At 45.0% G+C, this 26,071-nt stretch overlaps 1 protein-coding gene across 1 annotated transcript; it reads left to right on the forward strand.

Moving 5' to 3' along the window:
• The first annotated feature begins 2,430 nt into the window (after positions 1-2,430).
• Positions 2,431-26,071, forward strand: rbm10 (RNA binding motif protein 10). The gene is made up of 23 exons (XM_036530737.1): positions 2,431-2,539; positions 6,739-6,817; positions 8,259-8,850; positions 9,681-9,890; positions 10,926-10,995; positions 12,836-12,909; positions 14,670-14,756; positions 14,906-14,966; positions 15,361-15,519; positions 16,054-16,214; positions 17,023-17,120; positions 17,510-17,597; positions 18,424-18,628; positions 19,286-19,392; positions 20,474-20,591; positions 20,782-20,873; positions 21,466-21,657; positions 22,608-22,796; positions 22,902-22,964; positions 23,254-23,451; positions 23,563-23,628; positions 23,740-23,828; positions 24,222-26,071. The coding sequence occupies exons 2-23, from the start codon at positions 6,801-6,803 to the stop codon at positions 24,310-24,312; spliced, it is 3,027 nt and encodes a 1,008-aa protein (XP_036386630.1). The 5' UTR covers positions 2,431-2,539; positions 6,739-6,800; the 3' UTR covers positions 24,313-26,071.

Genomic DNA, 26,071 nt, shown 5'->3' on the forward strand with positions numbered 1-26,071 from the left:
CCGTGTGAAATTCTACTGGCTTGTCCTAAATTAGTTATTCCTCCTTTGCAAAATCTAAAACCTTACCTTAAAAAAGAAAATATATTAAAAAATTCAAAATATATAAATTGGTAATGACATGACAATATCGTACATAAAGTGTTGTATGAAAGAAACGGAAAAGATCGAAGAGTGTCTTGATGCAGATAACCTTTTGTACAAAAATGCATCTTGGAATTTCCTCAGTCTGCTTTTAAAAGTACTTTGAAAATAAATTGTTTTTAGGGTAATTATGATGGTGTTGTCATTTCCTTTTATACATTGTTTTTCTCTATGCCTTGTGAATTGAAGAGAGAGGCAAATTCTGAGGTACATGAGGTTATTGGAACTGTATGGAAATGCGTCTCAGTGAATGCAGTCAGAATTTTATACACTTCAAAGCAGACAAAAAAATAAACTCGTTAAAGAAGTATCCAAGGATTTGTTTTGATAAGCATGATTCTTTCTTTGGTAAGGTTGAATTCTTTTTTTTTTTTTTTTTTGATGAACACAAATCACAGATTTGCATAGTGCAACATCAAGAATTATGCGACTTAATGTGTCATTTCTATTATGGGCAAAGACACAGTGCCATGTAAAGTTTGCGTGGGTGTGTGTATGTATGTGTGTGCATGTGCGTGTGTTTATTTGTGTGTACACTAATTAAGACATTTTCAGAAGTATCCCTGTAATTCCATTTTTGATTGATAACAATTACATACAGAAAGCTTGTTGAAAACCTTTGCACTGCATATTAATCCAATATTTCTCTAGTAAATGTTAACAAAAATATTTTACTTGACACTAATAACTAAAAACTATTTGTAATTGTATTATTTTTATGCAGGGCAACAAAAATGTGGTGTCTATCCATGCTATCTGTCATACAGTACTTAATAGATGCTTTTTAGTCAGTCACTGTAAGTTGAAATCAAGTTAATTGAAGCGGCTTATTTCATAGACCTTAGTGTTTTGATGCAGGCTTGTGGAGTGAATGCTTATTTTTGAAACAGAATAAAGCTTGCTATTTTTAAAACAGAACACAGCACTGTCATCTAGTATTGACATTTGTTGAGTCATACTGCATGAAAGGCACTTGATCAATGTCTTGGGTAGCCTGCTGTGGCATAGACCTGTATGTTGCATTCTCCATCACTCTCTGTTACAACCTTATAAACCACTGTATAAGGCTTATATATAAGAGGACAGATGTGCTCTGTCTGTACAGACATGTCAGTTGGACCTAATTTGTTGTCAGCAACACATAGATTCACATACAAGAGAGCAGTTGTAGGTGTCCTGTTGGCTGCAATACCAAGTTATCCCTATCCCCTTAAACCCCCTTAGACTAGCCTTAAACCAAACTCCCACACACGTTGCAAACATACATTTGCCTTTCAGTATCTTGCATAAATCAACATATTAGTAAATAAATAGGTTATGGTAGAGAAAGTGGTCATTAAAAATGTAAGAGATCAAAGGATACGCATTTAAATTACAAGTATTTATTGTCATAGGTGGTGCAGTGAGACATCAGTAGAATTTACGTTTCTGTAACACGCTGTGGTACTACACCATGTAAATCTCAGAGTCAGCCAGAAGCCTTGTCAGTGGTGACAGACCAACATCTAACGAAAATGCAGACGTCGATGATATCTTCGAGATAACATCAGCCCCAAGATTTCTGGGAAAACGCTTTACAGGGCTCAAATTCCACACATAAGCCTAAATGAACATAATCTAAATCAGTAACCTCTATCTAGAGCTGTGCACTGCTGAAGAAGTCCCAGATCTGCAATGCACCATACAAGTTAGCAGCTAGGTCACGGGTGTTTGCGCCTCTGATGACGGAATGAAACAATTCTTCCTTATTAGCAAGCAGTCGCATATTTACTGTAAATGCCGGTGATGGTCTTCGGTCAACACCTAATGCAATGGAGCATCATTTACATGCTTCTCGTGATGTAAATTGTATTGAGAGCGTCTTGTGACGAAAGGTAGCGCGTTGAAACTACCGTCAAGGGGAACGCCCGTGTGGCTAAAGTTTATCAAGCGGTACTAGTTTACCTAAGTCGGGACATCAAGTGAGACGTCGGGAAAACGACTACCATGCGAACAGGACGCATAATGGTAAGCGGCAAGCTAGATGGCACGCAAAGCACCCCAGAACCACCCCGGATTCTTTTCCCTAGGTCCAACAGGAACCAGGGGGAAAGAACGCTCGCTCCTTCTGTAGCCAATCGATGGTAAGCATAATAATGCAGACGGCGAAACAGAAATGGGCGGATACGCCCGCTCGCGATTCCTTTGACTGTCCAATTGCCGTCACCGCAGATGTAAGCCTCAATTTTATACACCAATCACATCTTTGAAGTCAAATTCGCACACTCCCTTGTCGATTCAGTGGCCATTTTATCTAGGACGGAGGGCTTTCCTTAGTAGTTGTAGGGAACGGAAATTTATGAAGTTGAAGTTGATCTTCTCTTTTTTCGTGTTTTTCGCCGCATGCAGCCTCAAACGGGTAAGGTTTGCACGCCCATTACTGTTGCAATCGTGAACTGTTATCGTAATACAACTCACGTTATCGCGAGGATAACGTTGCCGTTAGCTGGTGTTGTAGCTAGCTACCTAGAGAGCTACGTAGTTAGCTAGCCAGCAAGCAGGTATTCTTGCATTGCAGGATGGTTCTGTGATCAGGTATGATATCCCTGAATCAAGCAATCCTGCTCTTCCTTGGAAAGCATGTTTTCTTTTTATTTTCATAATGGTAACCAAGTTAGGAAATGGAGATGGTCTGGTTGTTTGGAGATAAGTTCACAAAGGTTACCCAGTTGCTGACGACGTTTGTAGTGATAGCTAACATTGCCAAGTATCGGTTTTACAGTTAAATTCTAGTCACCTATCTGGATAGCTAACAGCTATGTTAGCTAGGTGATACACTTTAACAATCTTGTCTATTCAAAGCTAACATTACCTTGCTATCTAGAGTTACTGACTAAACAGAAAACTGCAGGCGTGTTGTAGGTAAAGAACTGAATCTAGCAAGCTACAGTTTGGCTGCTATTTCAGTGATGTGATCTAACGCTAGGTTGCTGTCAAATACGTAACGTTAAGTTGGGTAGACTGGTTAGCTAGCTAGCTCGCCAGCTAACGAAGTAGGTTTCTCTGTTGTAAACGATTTTACTCACACCCACTCAATGTTGGCTGTTTCCAGATAATGCAACACCGTAGCATCTTCGGCACAGATAAACGGACGAGCTAGATGGCTAGATGAAATGAGACTAGGGCTGACGTTACGTGAACGTATCTGATGCAGCTAGCTAAACTAACGTTAGCTATTCTCAAATAAGTTTGCTCTTAAAATTACCACTTGTTGACATTAGGATGCCATATCAAAAAAATCTAGCTAAACATGTTGCCCTTGCAAGCTGGAATAGTTGCAGCATCAGCATCAGCTTAGGTCTGTTCTGCAACCAATATTATAAATGACTGTTATGAGTAATATTACTAACAGCTAATAATTTAGCTTTCAATCAGGTAACCTGTCGATCTGGCTTGCTGTCACAAGCAGAGAATACTGTTCATGCTGCGAGAGCAAAACCTGGTCTTCAATTGTCGTGCCAGTCACATTGGAGAGAACTTTCAGATCATTATAATAACATTTCAACCACAGATCTCCAGGTGATCCCCAGGGCATGTCTAGTATTAAGTGCAGGCATTTATGATTAGTAGTTACACAGATTGCTGAAAGGTCTGCAGAATTACCTGAACTGCTGTTGTTGATATTGTAGAGATAATTGGAGATTTTGGATTTACCTCCTGTGAATTTTGTTCATGCAGTTTGGTTCATTCATACCTGAAAGTCCTGCTCCTAAATGTACACTTTCTGAACTACAGTTTGTGTGATTTTTCTGTCATTCTGCATTATTTAAACAACATTGTAGTAAAATATAATGTAATCATTACAAGATACTAACATCATGTGTCCTTTGGTTTCAATTGAAAGGATAGAGTGTGTCTTTACATTACCTCATTGAAATTTTTGAAGAATAGGAAGTGCTATACTAGTATGTGACAACATATTACAAAGTTGTCTTCTGTTATTGAGAGCTGAATTTGTGAAGACAGTTTGTTGTATAGCTCTACCGGAGTTACTTGGATTATATTTTGAGTAGGTTCATAGTATGAATGCCTTGATACATCCAAATAGCATGATAAAAGGTTAAAACTAACTATCAGACCATGGCATTTTTGTTTCTGATATTACAGTTACCCTGTAACTAAAGTGTATCTGTGTTTTTTCTTAATGAACAGTGGAGGTGGTGAAGCAGACGCTAACAAATAAAGCATTTTGCCCACCAGTCCTGGAAGAATTTCACTGCATTTCTACCATCACCTATACCAGTGACCTTTCACATATACCAGGAAATTGTAGTGAAATTGCATTTTGTTGATTTGAAATAACTACAATAGTCAGCATCCCATACTGTTTTTCCCACAGTTTGTATCCTCTGAGAGCATCTCGCATTATTTAAGAATAAATAAATAGCCGAAGCCAAAGCTTTTTAAGCTTAAGAGTTTTTTTTTTTTTTTTTTACTTTAAAAGCATTCAGATGCTAAATTGCTAAGAGGCTGTCACAGAATGAAAAAGTGGGGTCCAGTGACACTCATCCTGATCCACTTAATTGAACTGGCTATAAAGCCATGAGGGAGATGGGAGCACAGATTGCACGTACATATGAAGGTTAAAGATGCTATGCTTTGTGATATCTTCCCAGCACCGATTGTGTTTACTCTCGCTCAATCCTTGCTCGCTTCGGTAACTGTGTTGCTACAACAGGAAGGACACAAGGCACAGCTCCCAGAGACCTGAATTCAAAACAAGCTTCCCGAAATACTGCTATCGTATTGGAATGAGCTGATCACACATCGGATGTTGATGTAGAGGATCTCTCTCTAGAGCGTACCCCTAATGTCATACAGACAGTCAGATGGTTCCATTGAAGGAGGTCTGTGTCTCTGCATTTATGAAAATTTGTTTGGAGACCTGGAGCATTTCATACTCAGTGGGAATCAAATCTATTCAATAACCATACATTGGACAATAAGTTGAAACAGCTTATATGAAATAGGATTATTTTAGCTGCTGACTAGTGTTGCCCTGAATTCAATTTGTGAAATGTCTCTTCATGTTAATAAAATGATTGTATCAGTTTAAAGACCACTTTTATGGTGACAATTTCTCCATTGGCATAATCCTCACCTGTGTGTCACATTGTTGGCAGGTGTGTAGCCTGTCTCTTGAGAAGCTGCATTTCAAATTCACTGCATGTGTAGCTATACATCTTTGACAAACATGAGGATTTTGAGGTCCTCAGATACTAACCAAGAGGTCGGTATTCAGCAGTAACTACTGTATTAGCGCATAAACAGCTCATTTATTTGAATAACAAACAATGTAACAGCAGAGCTGAAAAGAGGTGGCGTGGGTGTGATTCATACACCTTATCTGCATATCATATTCGGTCAGTTTTGCCTGTTGAGCCGCAGAGTAAAGCTCAGACAGACCACTTTCTTTTTTAAGGAAGGACTTGGAATTGGCCGTAAGCACATTGGAATAATCGTGGCAGTATGGGGTTGCAGCTTGTGAAAATGGAAATTTCCAGATGTCTTGACTGAACCGTTAAAAAGTCTTTGCTGTCATTTATTGTAAATCAATACAGCTGTGAGTTGTTTATGTTTACTGATTGCTTATGTAAATAAATGTGGTACACAGAGATTGTGGCAGGGAAGATGAGATTGTATTAGTTAGTTAGTTAGTTAGTTAGTTAGTTTGGCCTTAGCTAGGCCTAACACAGGGCAGTGGTGTGGTAAGAGGTGAGGAGCAGTGCTTAACCCACATTGTCAGTTTGGCTCCCAGGTGAGCCACTGCTGTCGTAGCCTTGGAAAAGGTACTTGACCTGAATTGCCCCAGTAAATGCCCAGCTGTGTAAATGGAGACCATGTTAGAGTTGTGCGCCATGTACATTACTCTTTGATGAGAGCATCTGCTAAGCATCATATAATATTAGAGTGATAATGTGAGTATGAAGTCTGGGCATTTTCAGTTTTTGGCTGTGACCCCTCTCCCTATCAGCCAGGCTTGTCTGTGATGGCAGTGATCTGTGGCTCTGTTAGCCCTTTATTGATTCACAATGCAAAGGTGTAGGCTGAACCAACAGGTTATGAAAGATAACGCTTAAATATTTGTTTTATTTATTTTTTTTTAACAGATTTTCTTGATGCATGGCAATAAAATACATGACTGTACCTGCAAATCTCACTGATTTAAGTTGGATTGATCGTTTCTGTTACTCCAAGGATCTTTTATGAATCCATGCCCATTTCATAAGAATTTGGCAAATGGTTTGTAAAGGTTCTGATTGTGATTTCTGGGAGGGAGATGTAGGAGCCAAGGATCTGTACAAGGTTGTGTACCAAAAAGCCATAAAAATCTTGGAAAAGATAAACCCTCATACTGTTACATAGCAGACCAACAATGAAATGCATAACACTTTAAAAGTCAAATTTTAAAAGTCAGAGTGTATTTTGTGCAGTAGCACACTCATTTCCTTTTCTGATGTATCGCATTCCGTCCTGCTGTGCAGCTACACTGATATCCAAACCATTCATGTGGAAATACAAGGACCGGTTGATTCATAGACCTTATCTCCTTTTTAGGGTGTGTAAATGCCGCAGTAGAGTTTGCTGTACTGGGAGTCACCGTGTAGCCAAGGAGGAGTATGGACTATGAAAGGAGGTGAGTGAATTCGGTTTGCACAACTCGGCTTTGCCTTCCAGGCCTACTGGCAGTTATACAGCAGTGCTGTGTGCTGTTCCGTCCATGCCAACCGTTTTATTGTCCCAGAGGGACTGGTCTTTTAATAACCTAATCGCAGCAGAGGTGCTGTCAATTACTTGCTTAATGCTTTCACACCTCTCAGGAACTCAAGCTCTCTCTTAATAGTAGAACTGTACCCATAGGCGGTTCAGCTTCACCTAACATTACCTGAGTATTTCCTTGCGTCACACATACAAATCGCTTAAGAAATGTCATTCAAAAGTAGCCAGCAGTAACAGTGGATGGTGTTTAAATTATGTATATGACTCGTCCCTCAGGTAAGATAACTAAGGTCAAGTTGTTAGTAACAGTATCATTTTTTACAGTATGAAAATGAGTAGTTGTAGTATGCCTTGTGCAGGTGTTTTGATATTTATGTATAGTCCTCTTATAACTACTGTTGGTCAAGGATTGTGTATGAGTATGTATGTAACCATAGAATAGCTAACAGGCATTCATATTGACTGCCAGTGTGACCTTAATACATGTGCAGTTGTTGTTTAGTGAGGTACTTACTGAGTAGTTGCTTCGAGTGGTTTAAAACTTGTATAAAAAAAGGTGAAATTGCGTATTAAAATGAATGAAAATGTCTATGTAAAGAGAATGACCTGTAGCTGTAACATTTAGAGCAACAGGCATTTAAATAATAGTTCTAAATAATCTGCTACCTTGCATTATAAATTTCTGTAAGACTTATATTAACATTCATTAAGACTTGATATTTGTCAGGCAATTGTTTTGAAAGCCATAAAACCACCTTTGGGAAGGGGTTTCAAAGAGTAAGTTGCTCAGCATCACAGTATCAGATTATGGTGCAGCAGATGTCCACGGGTCTTTCTGGCAAATTGTGAGGAGGAGAAAAAGATTTCAAGAAAAAAGCTTCAGTTTGCAGGCCAATCTAAAAAGTACTCAGTTGTATCAGTGTTAAGTTTAGTGTTGGGGGAATCCTTCCCTTTGCTGCTCATTCAAAGCAAATTTTTGATAATGATACCTGTGAATTCATCTGTGCCTGGACCCTTTGTACCGAATGTTTGCCGGCATTCACACCATACTGGAAGATTTTTATTATTACTTGAAGTATTCCAGTGTTGCCTCCTTGCTTTGTAGTCTGTGCTTTTACAAAGTGGAGCCATTCACAGCCATTGCACTTATTTTTGCATTTGGACATGGAAAGAATTGAGTAATGAAATGACTATTTCAGTCTGGTGACTAAAGCAAGTGGTTTGAATCTGCATGTTTTCAGACTGCTTATTAGGAAAGTGCTTTTTTCCCCTTGGGTGCTTCAGTGTCTTTGACATTATAGTACTGTGATGCAGAGAATTAATTTCTCACTGCAATCTTTCTTCTTCCCTGACTCAAGGGGAGGGCGGGGTGACCGCATGGGTCGTTACGGAAACGACCTGGATGAGCACGACTACAGAGACATGGACTATAGAGGGTACGGGCACGAAGAGGGAGAGCCGGGCGGGGCCTACGAGGACAGGGGCGTAGAGGAGAGACCGTACCGGAGAGACGACCGGATGGCAGGAGGCGGGAGAGAGTTCAACTCTCCCATTTTCCCCGACAACCGGCTGGGGTTCAGACAGAGGGGGGTCAGAGGGGACGAGAACAGGCCAGGGAAGGAGTTCCCGCGCGGCCCCCACTCCCACCCGCACCCGCAGCCGCCCCACTCCAGGTTCCGCCGGGACGAGCGGGATTACGAGTTTGAGAGAGAGTACTACGACAGGGAGCCTGAAGGCCACAGGAGGGACTTCCGGGGGTTCAGGGGCCTACAGGACAGCGGAGCAGGTGGAGTTTACCCAGATTCTGAGGAGGACAACAACCGAGGTGAACTGGAAGAGGAAGGAAGCTGGCGCAGGATGGAGGCTAGCGCCCCCTCTGGCCAGGATGACTATCCCGGTGGAAGGAGAGGAGAGGAGGAAAAATATTCAAGGGGGCCAGACAAGAGACAGGTATTTAGTGTGTGTTGAGGCTTAGCGTATGTGGCTACCTTTAAATGTTTGCCAGTGAATTTATGTCAGCAAGCCGTGCCTGTTCATCTGTAAAAATGCCTGTTTGATGTATTTATTTATGTTAAAGTGTGTGGGATTAAGAATGTAGGGCAGCTAAAAATGGAAAATGCCCTTTTGGAAGGAAGTCTTCCATTTCTTATCATGAAGGCTGCAGTCTAAGCAACACGAAGCAAGCCTTCTGTCTTTTTCCCAGCTGTAGGGAAGGATTATAATATACAGTTACTTGAATTATCCTTGCAAGGTCTCTGCAGTATCAGTATTGGCAGGATATGTTAACATCACTGAACGTTGTGATTAATACTATATTGTTGTCAATTTATAGTTGTTCATGCTTAAATATTTTGAAGATACAAAATCAATTAATTCCATTTAATTTCTGATCATGTGTTAAATATTTGTCAGTCTTAAGCACTTCAGTTATCAGTGTTCAGTTTTTGATTATCAGTACAATTTTTGAAGCATATCTTTTTTTTTTTTTCAGGGAAACTCAACTTGCAGTTTAAAACTAGTTCATCTTCTAACCCATTTTTCCTGCAAATTTTGTATGCAAGTAAAGTAGCACAGGTAGCTCAAACAGTGATGAAAATCCATGTGATGCCACTTAGCATAGCAGGTCTACGTGTGCGGTCCTCAGCTGTGAGCTGGTACATCAGTCTGGTGAATAATGACCCCACCCCTTCTCTCTCTTCCCCCTCTCTCTCTGTGTCTCTCTGTCTGTCTGTCTCCCCCTCTCTGTCTGACTCTCTCGTTCTCTCCGTCTCCGCTGTCAGGAGTTCCCGGAGCCGTTGCGGGGGAGTGTGGAGCGGGGAGACCGGCCGTACTGCGGTGGACAGGAAGCTGTGCTGGAGGAGTCCTCCTCGGGCTTCCCCACAGACCCCGAGCTGCGAGACCAGGACTACCGGGCTGACATGGACCAGGGCCAGAGGCCCAGCAACATCATCATGCTCCGGATGCTGCCGCCCAACGCAACCGTCAACGAAGTCAGTAATGACACTGCTGCTTTCAAGACTAAAAATGTTAGGAATGTGCACAGATATCAGTTAAGTTTATCAAAGCAAGCAGGCAACCACTGTGTCTCCACAGTGGCTTTGTTCCACCGGGGGCAGTGTGGGTATTTTTGGTCAGGGCCCCCTTGCCCGCTGCTGCTACGGCACCCTCTAGCGGCTCCTTATGCACTTGCATGTTCCTACCATGACATCAGTGGAGATGTTGATTATCCTTTAATTGGTGTTCATTCCACTGCAGTGCATTGTGGGACTTGTAGTGTGGAAAAAAAAAAGTAGAAAAGAGTACGAAAAAATTTTAACAGTAAGAACTGTTGAGACTGTCACTGACATTTTTGTTATTGTGACAACAGTAATAGTAGCAATAATACTGCATATAGGAGTATAAACTCCTGTCACCAATGTATAATGCCTCAGTTGTCTATGTAAGTATATTACAACTTGGAGAATTGTATTGTATTATTACTGTGGTTTAACGTAGACTGCCTTGCATGTGCCAGTGCTAGCCGTGTCAGCGTTAAACTGAGGCATTCTAACTGAAGTTACATGTCAGCCATACTGAACTGTTAGCTCACTAAGCAAAAGCACATACAAACTAAAACTACCTCTCGGCTTTCTCCTGCGGTAGTTTGCAGTCAGGAAAGCAGTTTGTCAGTGGCTTACGTTGATACGCGCAGTGTGTCTCGCCTGGATATTCAGCAGGGATAGGCAGCCCTGGCCCTGAAGGTGCTGGAGGTGTCTGGTTTTCGTTCTCTCCGAGCTCACGATCGCATAATCGGATGAATTATACTGCTGAGTTACTGCGGTTGACCGTGCAGTGGCAACATGAGTTCTCTGCTTTAATTTAACATGTAAACAACAGATACAATTAAGTAATTAAGAGCTCAAATGGTACAAAAAGCAGAAGCTTCTCCGGGACTCCAGGGATAACATTGACTGTCCCTGAAAGAGTAGGGAGGTGATCTTAATCATTTCTGATTTCTCTGTTTTTTTTTTTTTTCTTTTGCCCAGATCCGGTCCCAGCTGCAGGAGCAGGGAATCCAGCCCAGAGAGGTACGCCTCATGAGGAACAAGTCTTCAGGTGAGCTCACAGTCCCAGGGGCCTCCTGGTCTGTCCGCCATAACTCCCCCTGTGTCCCAGTGCAGGACCTTTTCCCTCCCCCCCCCCCCCCCCCTTTCCCCCTCCCAGTAGTTCTGGGAGTCACAAGCTCGTGTCTCATTCTCAGAGCAGGGTACCTCATTTCCACAGAAGACCCGCCTTAGCCCATCCCCCAACCCCCTTCTCCAAAACACGTCCGCAACAGTGGGGTTCACAGTTCCCCTGCTCTCTTCTCTTCCTCCTCACGCTCAACCCCTCCACTCTGTCCTTCCCGTTCCTCTGGCTCTCTGATGGCGCTTCCCTAACATCACACCGCCCCACCCCCCACCCCACCGCTGCCCCCCTCCCTCTCAGGGAGCGGCTGCATCACCTTTGTCACTAATCCCGCCACCTCCTGCATTCGGCACCTCTGTCACCAGCCTGACTCCTTTCCACTCGAGCGGCACGCCTGCCCGCCAGATACACACACATCTCGCTAGCTCTGTCCGTTCGAATTCTCCGAGAATTCCTTCACAGATTGTCACAATGACCGCACCAGTGTAAGTATTTTTTTTTAAGGGAGTGTTTCTCTCCCCTACTTTTTCGTGTGTGTGTCTTTCTCTCTTTTTGACAGTGAGAAATTTGGAAGGCTTGTTCATGCACCTGTCATGCATTTGAACTGTAGTAGTGTAATTTACCTTTGATCTGAACTCCCTTTAGTCTGAGATGAGTGCTTGTTGTGGGCATATGAAACTGTATGTTGCAGTAAGTGTGTGTGTGTGTGTGTGTGTGTCAGTGCGTGTGTTTGTGTTTGTATGTGCGAATGTGATTTCAGTTGTGTGACCCGGTAAAAGTCTACAGAATATTCTGAGGGTGACTGTGTTTGCTTGTCTGTCTGTGAGCTCCACTTTGTATGTCAGTGTCTGTGAGCGAACATTTTGAGTGAATAAAGGACATGTCTCTGCCTGCACAGAGGAATGAGTTTTCTGTGTGAGCATAAAGTAGGGGTGAACGATGTCCATGGTGAGACTGGAAGGAAATGTTCAGTCTGTGGATGGGTGGTTAGGGCACAGTCTCTCTTTCTTTCTCTCTCTCTCTCTCTCTTGTTCTTTTTCCCCTCTCTTGAACTCTGACTTTCCCCTGTCTTTTTTCTCTTTCACTGTCTCAATTATTCTTTTTCTTTCCTCTCTCCCCCCCTCCTTCTTCTCTCTCTCTCTTTCTCTCATTCTTTCTCCCTCTTTACCTCTCTGTCCCTTCCTTTCTCGCTTCCGGTCTGTCTGCCCCTCCCTTTCCCTCCCTCCTTCACTCTTTCTGTCCCTCTCTCCCTCCCTGTGTCTTTACCTCTCTCTCCCACTATCTACCCCCCTCTCCCTCCCTCCCTCTCTCCCTCTCTCTCTCTCCCCTTCCCTCTCTCTCTCTCTCCCTCTCCCTTTCTCACCATCTCTCACCATCTCTCTCCTCTCCCTCTCTCACCCTCATCCTCCCTCTCTCACCCTCTCTCTCTCTCCTCTCTCTCTCTCTCCCCCTCCCTCCCTCCCTCTCCCCCCCTCCCCCTTCCCCCTTCCCCCTTCTCCCACCCTCCCTCTCTCGCTCTCTCCCTCCCTCTCTCCCTCTCCCTCTCTCGCTCTCTCGCTCTCTCTCTCTCTCCCTCTCCCTCTCCCTCTCCCTCTCCCTCTCCCTCTCCCTCTCCCTCTCCCTCTCTCTCTCTCTCTCTCTCTCTCTCTCTCTCTCTCTCTCTCTCTCTCTCTCTCTCTCTCTCTCTCTCTCTTATTTGAAAGCACTAACCCCTCACTGCGTTGTTGTTGTTGTTCTGTCGTTGTGGGCCCGGCGGCTGTGTCTCCAGGTCAGAGCCGAGGATTCGCCTTCGTCGAGTTTAGTCACTTGCAGGAGGCCACCCGCTGGATGGAGACCAACCAGGTCACTTCACACTGCTCACACACACACGTGCGCACATACTGTACATTGTCTCTCTCTCACACACACACACACACACACATGAGAGCACACGCTGAATTTTTTCTTCTAAATTGCAGAATGTATTCCTCACTACCATTGGCCCAACAAACTTCAGAGAGTGCAGGCTTACCTGAACACAAGAACAAATACGCCAGTGACGGTCTTACAGTGCGGTTTCTGTCAGACAGGACTAACAGCCACAATAGTCTGTCAGTGAACCACATTGCCAGGAGGCAACTGTTCCCTATTTCAGTCCCTTGTTATGCTTGGAAACGCTTGGATTCATATTTTATTTGTAGGGTATTTTGGTTTTCTGAGAGTAAAATGCAATTTATGGGGAGTATGATTAAATTTACAGTGAGGTGGGACAAATGGCAGGACCGTACACTGACGAGCATCCGGTAGCCAGGCATTTTCTACATCATTAATTGCCTTTGTTGCTGGCATGTGCTGTGGGATAAATACAGTAAACCCATGCCCAACGCCATTGGATCTTTACAAATGCACAGTTACAAACACCTGCCCAGACCCATGTATTTCTCTCTTCGCTCTACCCTTTTTTAAATTTGAGGTCTCCCCTCCACTCTTCCTCCATTAGACACACATTCCGTCAAAGCTGGGATTTGTACCACATTTACCATGGGGCTGGAGGGGGGCTTTCCTTCCATTTGTGGATGGGGGGGTTAGGGGTTGACCGTGATTCGGACTCTGAATCACACGCATCTCTTTGTTTGGGTAGACCACGCTGGCTGCCAGCTTGTGTTTAGGAGGGAGTTTAAGGAATTACAGCGTTGATAAATGAGTTTGTGAATGCAGCAGTGCTGTCTTGCTTCTGAACTCAAATTAAATGAATTCCCCTTCTGGGTTTTTTCTTTGTAGTGCATTTTCAGTCAAATAAGTTTCTTGAGCGAGAGTAGTAAGAGTCCTGATTAAGAACCTTTTGATCACATTTTCATCTGTGGAGTAATTTCAGCACCGGTAGAGCATAGCACAGGCACGATGAGCCCAAAATGGTTCTGGTCCACAGAGTTATAAGCCACGAATAGCATAGTAGCACATTGCTTCACACATTGACCAAGGTATGCCTTTTTAGGTGTGAAATTTAAGGCAATGGGGGTGCCTCCCCGACAGTGTCCACTTATTCTTGCTCCAGTTTAAAAAGACATCTCAAAATGGTCATTTGGGTTAAAACCCATTTTTAAGGCCTTGGAGAGCCTTTTCCAGGGCAGTTTATTGGGGAATTTTTCAGTGGTGCGTAGTGGCTTTGTGCTGTTTCTTATTTCAGCTCTGTATGGTTGATGGAAGGAAGGGGGTGCTGGGGCATGGGGTGGCCTGATGGGAAGGGGATTTGGGGTTTTGGGTTTGGGGGGGGAGCAGTAGTCATCTCCAGGTTTCCCCTAGAAGGGGGGGGTTGAGGTCTCGGGCCGCAGAGAGTGATCCCCCGCACGCTCTCTCTTTCTCTCTCTCTCACACGTCTCTCAGTGGCACACAAGGCCAGTGTTTCCGTCCCGTCCCTCAGAGCCAAAGGTCACATTTCTCTCTCGCTCTTGACCCTCTCTCTCTTTCTCTCTCTCCTTCGTTTTCAACCTCTCCAGCTCGTCTCTTTTTTTTCTGCCTTTTCTCTTATGAGTTTGTGTGCCCGCCCTCCGCCCCTGACACTCACTCCGTTTCTGTATTTTCTCTCCTTCCCCCTTCTCTCTTTCTCTCTCGGTTTGTTTCAGAGGGTGCTGACCGTCCTCGGGCAGAGAGTGTCGATGCACTACAGCGACCCCAAGCCCCGTGCCAACGAGGACTGGCTTTGCAACAAGGTACAGGCAGATGCACACAGCTGTAGTCATAGGGCCATCGAAATCATCATCTGATGAGGCTGGAAAGCAGTTGTATTGTGTAAATATTGTATTATACTGTATTGTGGTCCCAGCATTACCCATTAATGAAGAACATAATCTCTTGGCAGTGTGGAGTACAAAACTTCAAAAGGAGAGAGAAGTGCTTCAAGTGCGGTGTCCCCAAATCAGGTAAAGCTCTCTCTCTTCAGCGTATAATTCAATCAAATAGATTTGCTAGGCACAAAATAGCTATGTTTTCAGTTTATTGCATATACAAAATTCACTGCTGAGACTCCTGTCTCCCTCATTCGTTATGATGTTGCAGAATGATGAATTATTCAACTGCTTTTTTTTTTTTTTTAAAAGAAATCATTCGCACTCATATTTGTATGAAATAACCAGAGTTTAGGCATTTGATCATTTTGAAATAACTCGTGGAAGTAAGTCTTTGAAATCTTCCAGTCTGTACCAGCATTTCCATGGGATCAGTTTTTTTTTTTTTAAGCTAACATCTTTTATTTGTATTGTAATCAGAGGAGTCCCCCCCAGTATGTCTGAATTGCACATAAATCTCTGTCCCCAGAGGCTGAGCTCAAACTGCCCCTGGTGCAGAAGGAGGTCCCCCTGGGCCACCTGAAGGAGTCTGTGCAAGGCTTACTGCCCCTGCCCACCATCTACACGCCCGCAGCCCCGGTGCTGCCCATAGGGGTGCCAGCACAGACCGGGGAGGTAGCCAATGACAGTGAGTACTCCAGCTCCTGCCCCGTCCCTCCGTTTACCAGTATCTCTTGTCCTTTTGCAACCTCTGTTGTCAAACAGCCAAGACGGGTGCCGGGAAGCATGCAGCGGACCCAGCAATTTGAAAATGAAGAAACCTAAAAAAAACAATGAAGTACTTAGGTGTTATTAAGCGCTTGGACAAACATTTGCTCGAGCGTTCATTTCATCCAGTGGCAGGTATAGATACTAGGTTCATGTGCCAGTTAAATTGCTTCCCACATCAGCCTTTACCTTAAGTTAACACTCTTGAGTGGCTCAGTCAGCAAGACAGTCGTCTTGAGCGCAGGTTATAGCTCGAGTTTGAAACTAGCCATTTCATCTGCCAGCAATGACAGGACGCCCACAGTTGCACAACTCATTAGGGCATCAGCTGGGCATAGGGGTCGGCAGGTTGGCCAGGGATTTGGCCGGGTAAGCATCTATGCATCTATGCTCTGACCACTCCCCTCACCCCCACGTGGAGCCCTTCACCCTGTCCTTTCTCCCCGTCTCTCAGCTCTGATCCTGAGGAACCTGGGCCCGCACACCGCGCTGGAGTCCATCCTGGCCGCCCTCGCTCCCTTCGCCACGCTCTCCCCCTCCAACGTGCGCCTCATCAAGGACAAGCAGACGCAGCTCAACCGGGGCTTCGCCTTCCTGCAGCTCAGCACCATCGTGGTGAGACCCCGCTTCCGCCCGCTTTGCGCCGGGCCCCTCTCGTAGCCTCAACCGCAGCCTCATAACTGCAAAAGGCTTGCGATGCATCGCACTGAGATAGACCCAGAACACCTCCTTTATCACCCACATTTGGCTTCACCTACTCAGTTTGCCAGCGTTTCCTCACCGTGTATTGACTGCTCTGCTCCTGTTATGACACCCAATGTGACTTCACAGTGAAGATCAAAGGCAGTTAAGAGTGCCATTTGTGCATAGAATATGGTGATGGCTTGCTGTGAAAGAAAAGATACATTTGTATCAAAATGACAGAATGTCTTTTCATTAGGGGAAAAACAGGCATTATTAGAGGTAATCCTCTGACTACAGCTACTTCAAACTTAAAAATGTGTGCTTGGGGATTGGTATCAGGGTAGAATAATAATAGTAGTAGCGGATATACCTATGCTGGCTGCATCAAATACATACACACACTGGCATTGCAGGAAGACAGGAAAATTGAATTGACCTTACCACACTGTAAATATGAAAATAAAGCTACACCTGTAAACACGGTTTCATCAAAAGGCACTTCCTTGTGGCACTACTACATCTATGCTGTGTTTCACAAATACAGTTTATGTGGGCTCAAAAAATTGTTAGTTAATTGTTTCAGAATATTTTTTTCATTGTTTTAATTTATCGAGAAGTCTCCCTCAGGGTTGGACCAGACCTGCAGAGTTTTTATGTGGATCATTGCTGAGGGAAGCTGAGGAAAGATGACCCTGGAAACAGTAGTGTAGCACTGACGTCTCCTCTGTCTGTCCTCCAGGAGGCTTCCCAGCTGCTCCAGATCCTCCAGGCTCTGCAGCCCCCGCTCACCATCGACGGAAAGATCATCGTCGTGGAGTTCGCCAAGGGCTCCAAGCGGTACTTTCCCCTCACTGTTCGTGGTATCCCTTACAAAATCCCTGCAACGTCCAGAGAACATACGCCTTTGGCCTCACCTCTTTCGATTTTGGGTGAAACCTACAGCACATTTGCCACAGAGGAAATGATTGGTGTGAACTTTGGACCCTGTGCAAGAGTTGCGTGGTCTCAAGCTAAACCTGTTCGGGATCAAAGGGTCAGCCATGAGATTGTCGCAGAAGAGCATATCTCAGAGGATGTTGTTTATATAAATAGAGCCCTAAGTCAGCGGGGGATGAAGCTGTCCCTCTGTATTCCAAAACATCCTGTGGCCTTGGTAGTAAAGCCACACAAGCCCGTGTTGAATAGGCCTGTGTAACTCTGGTGTCCCCTACTCCCACCCCCCACAGAGACGTGTTCCTGACAGACGGCAGCAGGGTGAGCGCAGCCACCGTTGCCAGCACGGCCATTGCAGCAGCACAGTGGGCCGTCACACAGGTAGGCACACACGCCTTTACACACCTGCACCTGACCTTCATCACAGTACACCTGTACCCACTCACCTTTGCTATAGATGCCTCTATTGCTACATTCAGACGGCAGGATTTAACGCTCAGTTCCAAAATTTTGCTTATGTCCGATTTTTTTTTTTCTTCTTCTTCTTCATGTTTCAAAGTGGCGCCCATCTCAGTGGGAACATACTTCCGAAATGTCCCAGATGTGCATATAAACAACTACAAACGATGTCACGTCTGTCATGTCATGCAAAATGATAACGACGGGTAATCCGTCATGTGCACAGTGACATAAAAGTCATTTGGGACACGTTAAACGTGCTCAGTTCCAATTTGAGCGTTCACACACAGGTGCTGTGCTAGGTGGATATCCACTTTATTCCAACGTATTCATATGGCCCAAATCAAAACTGAAAAGGTGTGACTACTTTGCTGTTCACACTTTCAAAGTGGTTCCCGTTAGGGTGAAAAAAAACAGAACTGGGCCATTTTTAGCTGTAGTCTGAACATAGTGTAAGTCTCTGCACGGATACCTCAGTGCTGTGATTAGGACTGTTTAAGTCTAAATCAATTTAAGAGTTACTGGTAAGTGGCAATTTCATACCAAATCAAATCCAACCAAATCAAAACTTCCTAGATTGAAAATCAGATTACAGATTTGAAGAGATTAGAACCACCACTGTAACTGAGTGATCGGGCGGTCCTTACAGTCCGCAGGTTTGTAAAGCGTGACACCTGCATTTGTCTGTGTACCAGTCCAAACTGGTTTAGTTCCTTCCCCTCCCACACTCATCCCCACTCTTCCTCAGACGGCACAGAGTGCTGCGGCAGCATCCCAGACGAGCGACTATGGCCTCTACCAGCAGGGGGCGACAGCTGCGGCCTACAGCCAGGAGGGCCAGGAGTACCTGGGGACTGAGGGACAGAGCTACGAAGGGCAGGTGGCAGGAGCCGGTGCCGTCCCTGCCACCCCCGGCGCTGGACTCATGGGGGCTTACGGAGGCGCAACTGCAGGTGAGAAGGGAAATGAATGTGTGTGTTCTGAGATTAACATGGCTAGAGTCAGGGGCATGACTCACATTCTTGTGTTCCCACTCAATAGCGTGGGAACAGCATGCAAGTATTGTTCGTCTTTTGGTTCGTTATTATATTTTCTTCCAAAATATAAAAAAAAACTACTATTCACCAGCTTTTAAGCAAGCTGTGCCAAAGACATGCAAAATACACAATCATACACAATGTATGCACCAAGCGCATGATCGTCAAAGTATGTTTAATGCTATTTGTACTTTTACACTCAAATCAGTCATGTTGCCCTTATGAGGAAAATATGTCTAAGTGGAAGTCTGTCTGGATGTACATGTGTTAGGGAAAATATGGGGATTGGCCTTGCAGTCCAGTTTCCAAGGCTGCCGCTCAGTGCATCTGTAGCAGTATGAAATAAATCCTTACTTATTTCACACTAAAAAAGAGCCAACTGCAGTGTCCTTTAACTGCAGTCAGCCACTCCTTGTAATGGGTATCCAGCATCACATGTCCTTGGCTTTTTTTGTTGGCTAATTATGTTGCCATTTGCCTGCAGCGCTGTACGTGCAGGGCACATTCCTGATGCAAAGGACGCATAATGAACACCGTGTCCCTGTCCTCTAATGACCCCCGTGCCTCTCTCAGCTGCAGCCGCGGCGGCGGAGCCCGAGGTGCCAGGAGTGGACGCAGCGCAGCTCACGCAGGCGCAGACGCTGATGGTCACCACGGCAACCACCACACAGTCCGCGCAGGTACGCTCGGCCTCCTCAAAATGGACGCGGCGGCCCAGCCGGCGGCTGCATCGCCTTCCGCCGGCCTGTGCTATTGGCCCTCAGGACCTGAAGCAAGCTGAAGAGGTTTCTGCAGCATATTAACCCAGACCAGCAGTACGCTGGCCAGTTTCCAGGTGTGGCTTGAGTGTGATTAAAGCAAAACAAACAGGCTTCACCTCAGGTTCGGATGAAGAAAATGAAAATACTCGTGTTTGTGCTATGATTTCATATGACACCCACAGCCATGGATTCTGTGTGTCTGTTCCATCAGTAATTCATATCATATTCATCATATTTGACATGAACCTACCAAGCACAGAGGAGTGAATAATGAGCTATACAGCTGTTATCCGTGGAACAAAAAAATGTGTGCGTGTTGATGTTTATCATGATGCACCCATTCAGTAGCTCTGTGGTGTTACATGAATATCCCTTGAACACAAATACATAATGGCTTATGGGCAGAATTATGGAATGAGTGGTGCCAGTACTTTTGTACTTTTAAGGCCCCGAGTACCTTTTTGTGCAGACTGGAACTTGCCAGAGGGCTTGTGGACATAGTAGAATGTGTTCGTGCACCTGGAAATTCAGCCGGAGAACACACTGTTTCTACTTAACTATTCCTTGCTTGACGCTACTTGCCCACTGCTTACACAGGAATTTCCCCCAGTGGATTTAAATCAAAGGGCAGGCACCTGCTAAGTATGTTCCGGTAAAGAAAGTAGATTGCATCATCCTTCTGAGAACTGATTTATTAGAAGCATTTTGTAATCTAAGTGGAATCTGGGAAAGCATACAAAATCCAAAGCGAATGGTATTGAGTGTTAATAACAGCAACTTAAATTATACAAACAGCTGACTGTTCTTGCTTTTGTGCTCATACACACAAACACACACACACACACACTTCCAACCAGCAAAGAAGTAGGTAATATTCAAAGGCACACAGACACAGCCATGCTTGCACACATGCCGGCCCACAGATGACCCAAACAGGTTGAAGTCCACCGTTGCAGGCCGTGACCTGTCCTTTCCTTCTCCCTTCCCTCCGGTCCCCCAGGCTGTCCTGTACACGCAGGCCCCTGCAGCCCAGAAAGCCGAGATTGTTGGGAAGCCCCAGCCTGCCGCCCCCAGCCAGCCAGCCACGCCTGGCACGGCCATGGAGTACCAGCAATACCGTACGTTCAGGTCCTATGTGTGTGCACGCGTGCGTGTTTGAGATGTGTGTAATCGCACGCCCATACACACACGTGCACACACACACGTGCACACACACACGTGCGCACACACGTCTGCTTCCCGCATGCTCATTTCAGGCTTAGAATCTTCTTCCACTCAACTCTAACGTCCATCTCTGTGTCCTTCTAGCTGTACCGGATGTGTCCACATACCAGTATGACGAGAGTTCCGGTTATTATTATGACCCCCTGACAGGACTCTACTATGATGCCAATTCCCAGGTACAGCACACAGAAATCGCCACAGTTGTTTATTTTCTCATTTTATTTTTGTCATTTCCAAATCTTTTGGTTCTGCCCTGAGGTTTCTGTCACCAGCAAATTGACTTACTTTGGTACTGATTTACTTAGTCAAGTCATTTACGTGTAAAGAGTAGAGGTCCTAAGGCAGATCCTTGAGGGGCATCTATGAAGCCTTGTTCAGACACACAGAAGGCATTTCCTTCACACATACTCCTGGGCTAAAGCCATAGAAAATAACTTGGAAATATGATCAGAAAATCAGGCACTGATAAATAACCATGGTATGTGCTTGTCAGTTGTATGACGAAGATTTTGTCATGTTTTTATTTGATGGCCGGACATGTGCAATGAAAGGGAGCAATGTAACGGATCCGATTTCATTTCAGTTCAATATATACATACAGGTTATATGAGTTCTGCCTCCCCATCTACATTTGTATTAGTTAAGTATTAGTAGGGGGATAATAATATGAATGAAAAAGAATTGTCATTAATTAGCCTAAGTACAGTTGTGTGGAAGCTGACAGTTGTATGTACATCTTTATTTTAACTGCTCTATCTCTCGTTGTAGTACTACTACAACTCCCACACGCAGCAGTACATGTACTGGGATGGGGAGAGGCATACTTATGTCCCTGCACCCCAACAAACCTCTACGGAGACTACTAACACCTCTTCAGGGGATCCATCGACAAACCCTCCCGGCTCTGCTCCAAATACGAAGGACAAGAAGGACAAGCCCAAAACCAAAACTGCTCAGCAGGTACACAGCTTTACCGCACTGTACTGAGCACTGTACAGAATTCCACTGGTGTAATTATCTAGACACAACATGCTTCGCCTGCATCTAACTTCAAAATGGAACTCGTGGTAGTCGACATGTTAAATAAGAGGAGTGTCTAAAAAGAAAAAAAAAAACTGTGCATTGACGGGAACAATTAGCAAGAGTATGTAGCGATGTCATGTAATACACTTGAAATTGTAATGTAATTGTAATATACTTCACAACTGTTACCCTATAATCTCTGTTGCACACATATGAGTTATTGCACATATTGCCATATTATTGCATTACATTGCATTGCATTAAAGTGTAGTGTACACAGTGTCTATATTATTGCACATTACATTGCACATGAGGTAGTTTGCATTGCATATAATATCATTATTGTACATGTGGTGGTCGGTGGTAAGAGAAATGTGATAGTCATTTTTTAACGCTGTGTATATACCACAGAAAAGGTTATGGTGCATTTTCCTTTAGTTAGCATGAAGCAAAACTTTATTTTAAGACAAGCTTCATCTAAGCAGAAAAGTGAACTCATTACTCATTTACAGCATTGACCTGGGGAATCAAGTTGGGTGGGAAGGCAGAGGACTGCACAACCTTTAGGGATGACTGTGGAAGATGGTTAGGTGGCCAGCTGTGGAGATCTCATTTGGGGATTTGACCACGGTGACCATGATTTGAGTACAATATATTTCATAACCACAGTGAAGCAGGACCCCAGTTGAATGTCTCAGCTAAGGGACGTGAGTGCCCTCTGCTGGCCGATCTATACCACTTCCAGCCGCAGCTTGGTTTTCCCAGGAGGCATCCTGTCTAAGTCCTTCCAGCTCCACGTAGCTTCAGCCGTTCGGCTTGATACAGAAACACGGTGGCGCGTCTGCTGGCTGTACTCCTCTTCATCCCCCATGTGTCCTCTGTCACAGATAGCCAAGGACATGGAGAGGTGGGCAAAAAGCCTGAACCGACAGAAGGAGAACGTACGCTCCCTCTCCACCACCCTCTCCTCTGCGACGTCCCCGCCCGGCCACGCCCGGCCCGCCGCCCACGGCCGGCTCGACGACAGGAGAGAGTCCGCCAGCGCCGACGCTGGCTACGCCATCCTGGAGAAGAAGGTCTCTCTACATGACGCTCTGACACTTTGACACACGTGCACGCCTTCAGGGCACCTGAGTTTTGAGTGCAGCGCTGCTGAGTAAACCACTGTTGCTTCTGTGCAGGGTGCGTTGTCCGAACGGCCACAGACCCTGATGGACCAACTGAAGCGTGCCGAGGAGAGAGGGGTGAGGAGAGCATATGTGCATGCACGTGTGCTTTTATATCTGTGTGAGTGACAGTGGCTCATGGGATCTAAATTTAAATTCTGTTGTTTAAATCGGCTTCACGCTGCTGAGTATCCATTTCACCAAGCTGTCTGTATTAATGCTTCCTAATAATTGCCCCTACCTTGTTACTCATGAGCTACATCGTTACTCACTGCTGAAAATCAGGAAGGGAGTTGTGTTCTCATGTGGGCGATCACACGCGGGGCCTCTCTCTCACCTCTTCCGATTCTGCCACCCCCCCTCACAGAGGAGCAGCCCACCCCAGGGCCTGGTGGCGGCCTACAGCGGCGAGAGCGACAGTGAGGAGGAGGCAGGGGCGGAGAAAGGGGTCGACAAGGAGGAGAAGCTGACGGACTGGTCCAAGCTGGCCTGTCTGCTGTGCAGGAGGCAGTTCCCCAGCAAGGAGGCCCTGCTCAGGCACCAGCAGCTGTCAGAGCTGCACAAGGTCAGTGCAACTGGAGCCCCATCGGACACACGCCATATATTAACACAAGAGTTTAAACAGAAATGCGTCCTTAATGTCTGTCCTTAACTCCCTGTTTTTCACCCAATACAGCAAAACCTGGAGCAGAGGAAGTCCCGGCAGGCAGAGCAGGATGGGGCAGAGAGAGGGGAGGGGGAGGTGGGTATTCTGATGTCACGGTGCCGGTGGAACGCTGTCGGACGCGCTGGTGTTGAAACCGCTTACTGCCACGAAGCGCTGTTGACGTCTCACCCCCTGGTTTTTCCGCAGCTGAGATACAGAGACAGAGCAGCGGAGAGGAGGGAGAAGATCGGGGTCCCAGAACAGCCTGAAGCCAAGAAGAGAAAGTTCAGTGGCGTGTAAGTGCAGAGCAGGGCGGCGTGTGGCCCTGCAACAGTATAGTGCATCACACTGCTTGTGTGCTTTGTGGTGGTGTGTAGATTTTGGAATTTGTTTATTCATGTGCTGCTGCTGTTGCACTGAGAAAATAGCAAATACCTGATGTGAGGTTATAAGATTTGGAGGTATATAAGGGAATATAAGGTTGCATAATACATAATACTGTTCCCCATTTTGAGGATAAACAATTTTTGCTGAAGGCAAGTTTCAGTGATATGAATCTAAATCCTGCAAAGTTAATCAATCATTGAACTGATCATAAACTGTGATTCTGAACTGATTATAAGCGATTAATAGTCAGTCACTGTGATCCCCTCTCTGTGTCTCTTTCTCGCTCCCCCAATCTCTCTCAGTGATGGGGTGGCAGGGAACAGCCTAGGAGCTCGGATGCTGCAGGGAGGAGTGAAGAGGGGTCTTCTGGTTCGGAACATCCAGGTGGAGTGAGGGATGTCCAGTACCTTGAAAAAGACTCACTTCGAACTCACAAACTCTTCCTTGTGGTTGTTATTGTTTTTTTTTTTTTTTAAATAAATCGGCAGTGTATAGAATCACTGCACCGCGCTGAGAGTGTGAGACTGTCAGAAGTGTGACTTCACGGCGAAGATCGCACATTGCATGTCTTTTCTCAACTCCAGAGCCCTTGGTTCAGCACTATAGCAGCCGGCTCTCCTGACGCAGCGGTTGCTGGTGTTGAGAACGCCTCGGCCTGGAGGAGCTCCACGCGTGGGGACCTTGACTCTGTCAAAATGGAGACTCCGGACACTTCCGAGTTACGAGTCAGCCTCACTTGTGACTGTGGACTCGCGACCACATCGGAGACTCGTAGTCGACTTAACCTTAACCTATGCACTATGTCTATTGGATTAGGCATGCTCTGCCATATAGCACTCACAGAGATGCACAGAAAACTATATTTAGTTGTTTTCGGACTGGGGAGGACTTTGATACAAGGTGACTGTAGGTTTATTGCGAATGCATAAATGGCAATCTTCCACAGACTGGTTTTCAGCTTTTTGAGCATGACGGGGCTGTGAAATGATGAGAGATTTTGTGCATGACTGGCTGAGAAGTATTTATAAAGCACATTAGTAACAAAACTACTCCGAATGGACTAGCATCTAGTTGATCGGGAATGGAAGGTTCTCAGATTTGAATCCTTTCTTCCACATGAATTACCAAGCTGCTCGCACTGGAAGAACTTTGGGCGTCGCCCAGCATGAAGGGCAGGCTTTTCATTCGCCCATGCAGCCTTCACTCAAATGATTGCATTTTCACCTGACCTGTGTCAAACCCCCCCTCCCCCCGACAGAACACCTGTTTTCAAGAGGAACAATCTTTTTTCACTTTTTCAAAAATAAAACTAAGACTGTAAAGAAAGGTACTTTTAAACCTTATCCATTAGGTGTCAGCTGTGCCAGGCAGTAAAGTGCATTCAGATGGTGACTGTTTACAGCACTGCACTACATCCGGCTGCAGAACTGAATACATCACATATTGGGTACAAAATGAATGGGACCCCACTTGAAATTCACTGCCGCTGCCTCTCCTTTTCACCCACATGCCCAGATGAGTAGCTTTGGTGAGGGGTGTTTGGGTATTTCCTTGTCTCTAGCTCTAAGGCTTGTTATTTTTTCTGGTTCTAAGCCCTGCATCCCCTAGGTTTTAACTACTTCATTTAGCCGTGTTATCTAGCTATGTTTTGGAACCTTACAAATTTTACAGAGTTGTATACATGTCCATTTTTAAGTTCACTTTTTCTTCTGAATTTTTAAGTTTGAAACCAGCATTGATATGGTTCACCATAATTAATCTGATAGCCAACAATGGTCTTAAAGAGAAAAGCAGCCTCATCTATCATCTGGGACCCCTGAATGTCTAGTGTTGTGTGGAATATATTATTTGACTGATAACATGTTTTTAGTGGCTACTCTGCAAGCCCTGTACTGAGGATTTTCAAACTCTCCCAGGAAAAAGCTGGGAATGAGGATGTAAGCAGTTTGTTTTGCGATGTCTGTCATGGCTTTGTAGCTTTCAGAACACTAAATAAATTGTATGGGAATCTCTCCATTCAAAGCATTTGAACTATGCATTTAGCAATTACCTTACTACTTTGCCCAGTAATTGTATGGAGTAGTCTATTTTTATGTTGTACACAAGTTCTGTATGCAGTGGTACATGCTGACTCAGTCCAGAGTAAATTTAT

This window comes from Megalops cyprinoides, chromosome 6 (assembly GCF_013368585.1).
Source record: "Megalops cyprinoides isolate fMegCyp1 chromosome 6, fMegCyp1.pri, whole genome shotgun sequence".
Lineage (NCBI taxonomy): Eukaryota > Metazoa > Chordata > Actinopteri > Elopiformes > Megalopidae > Megalops > Megalops cyprinoides.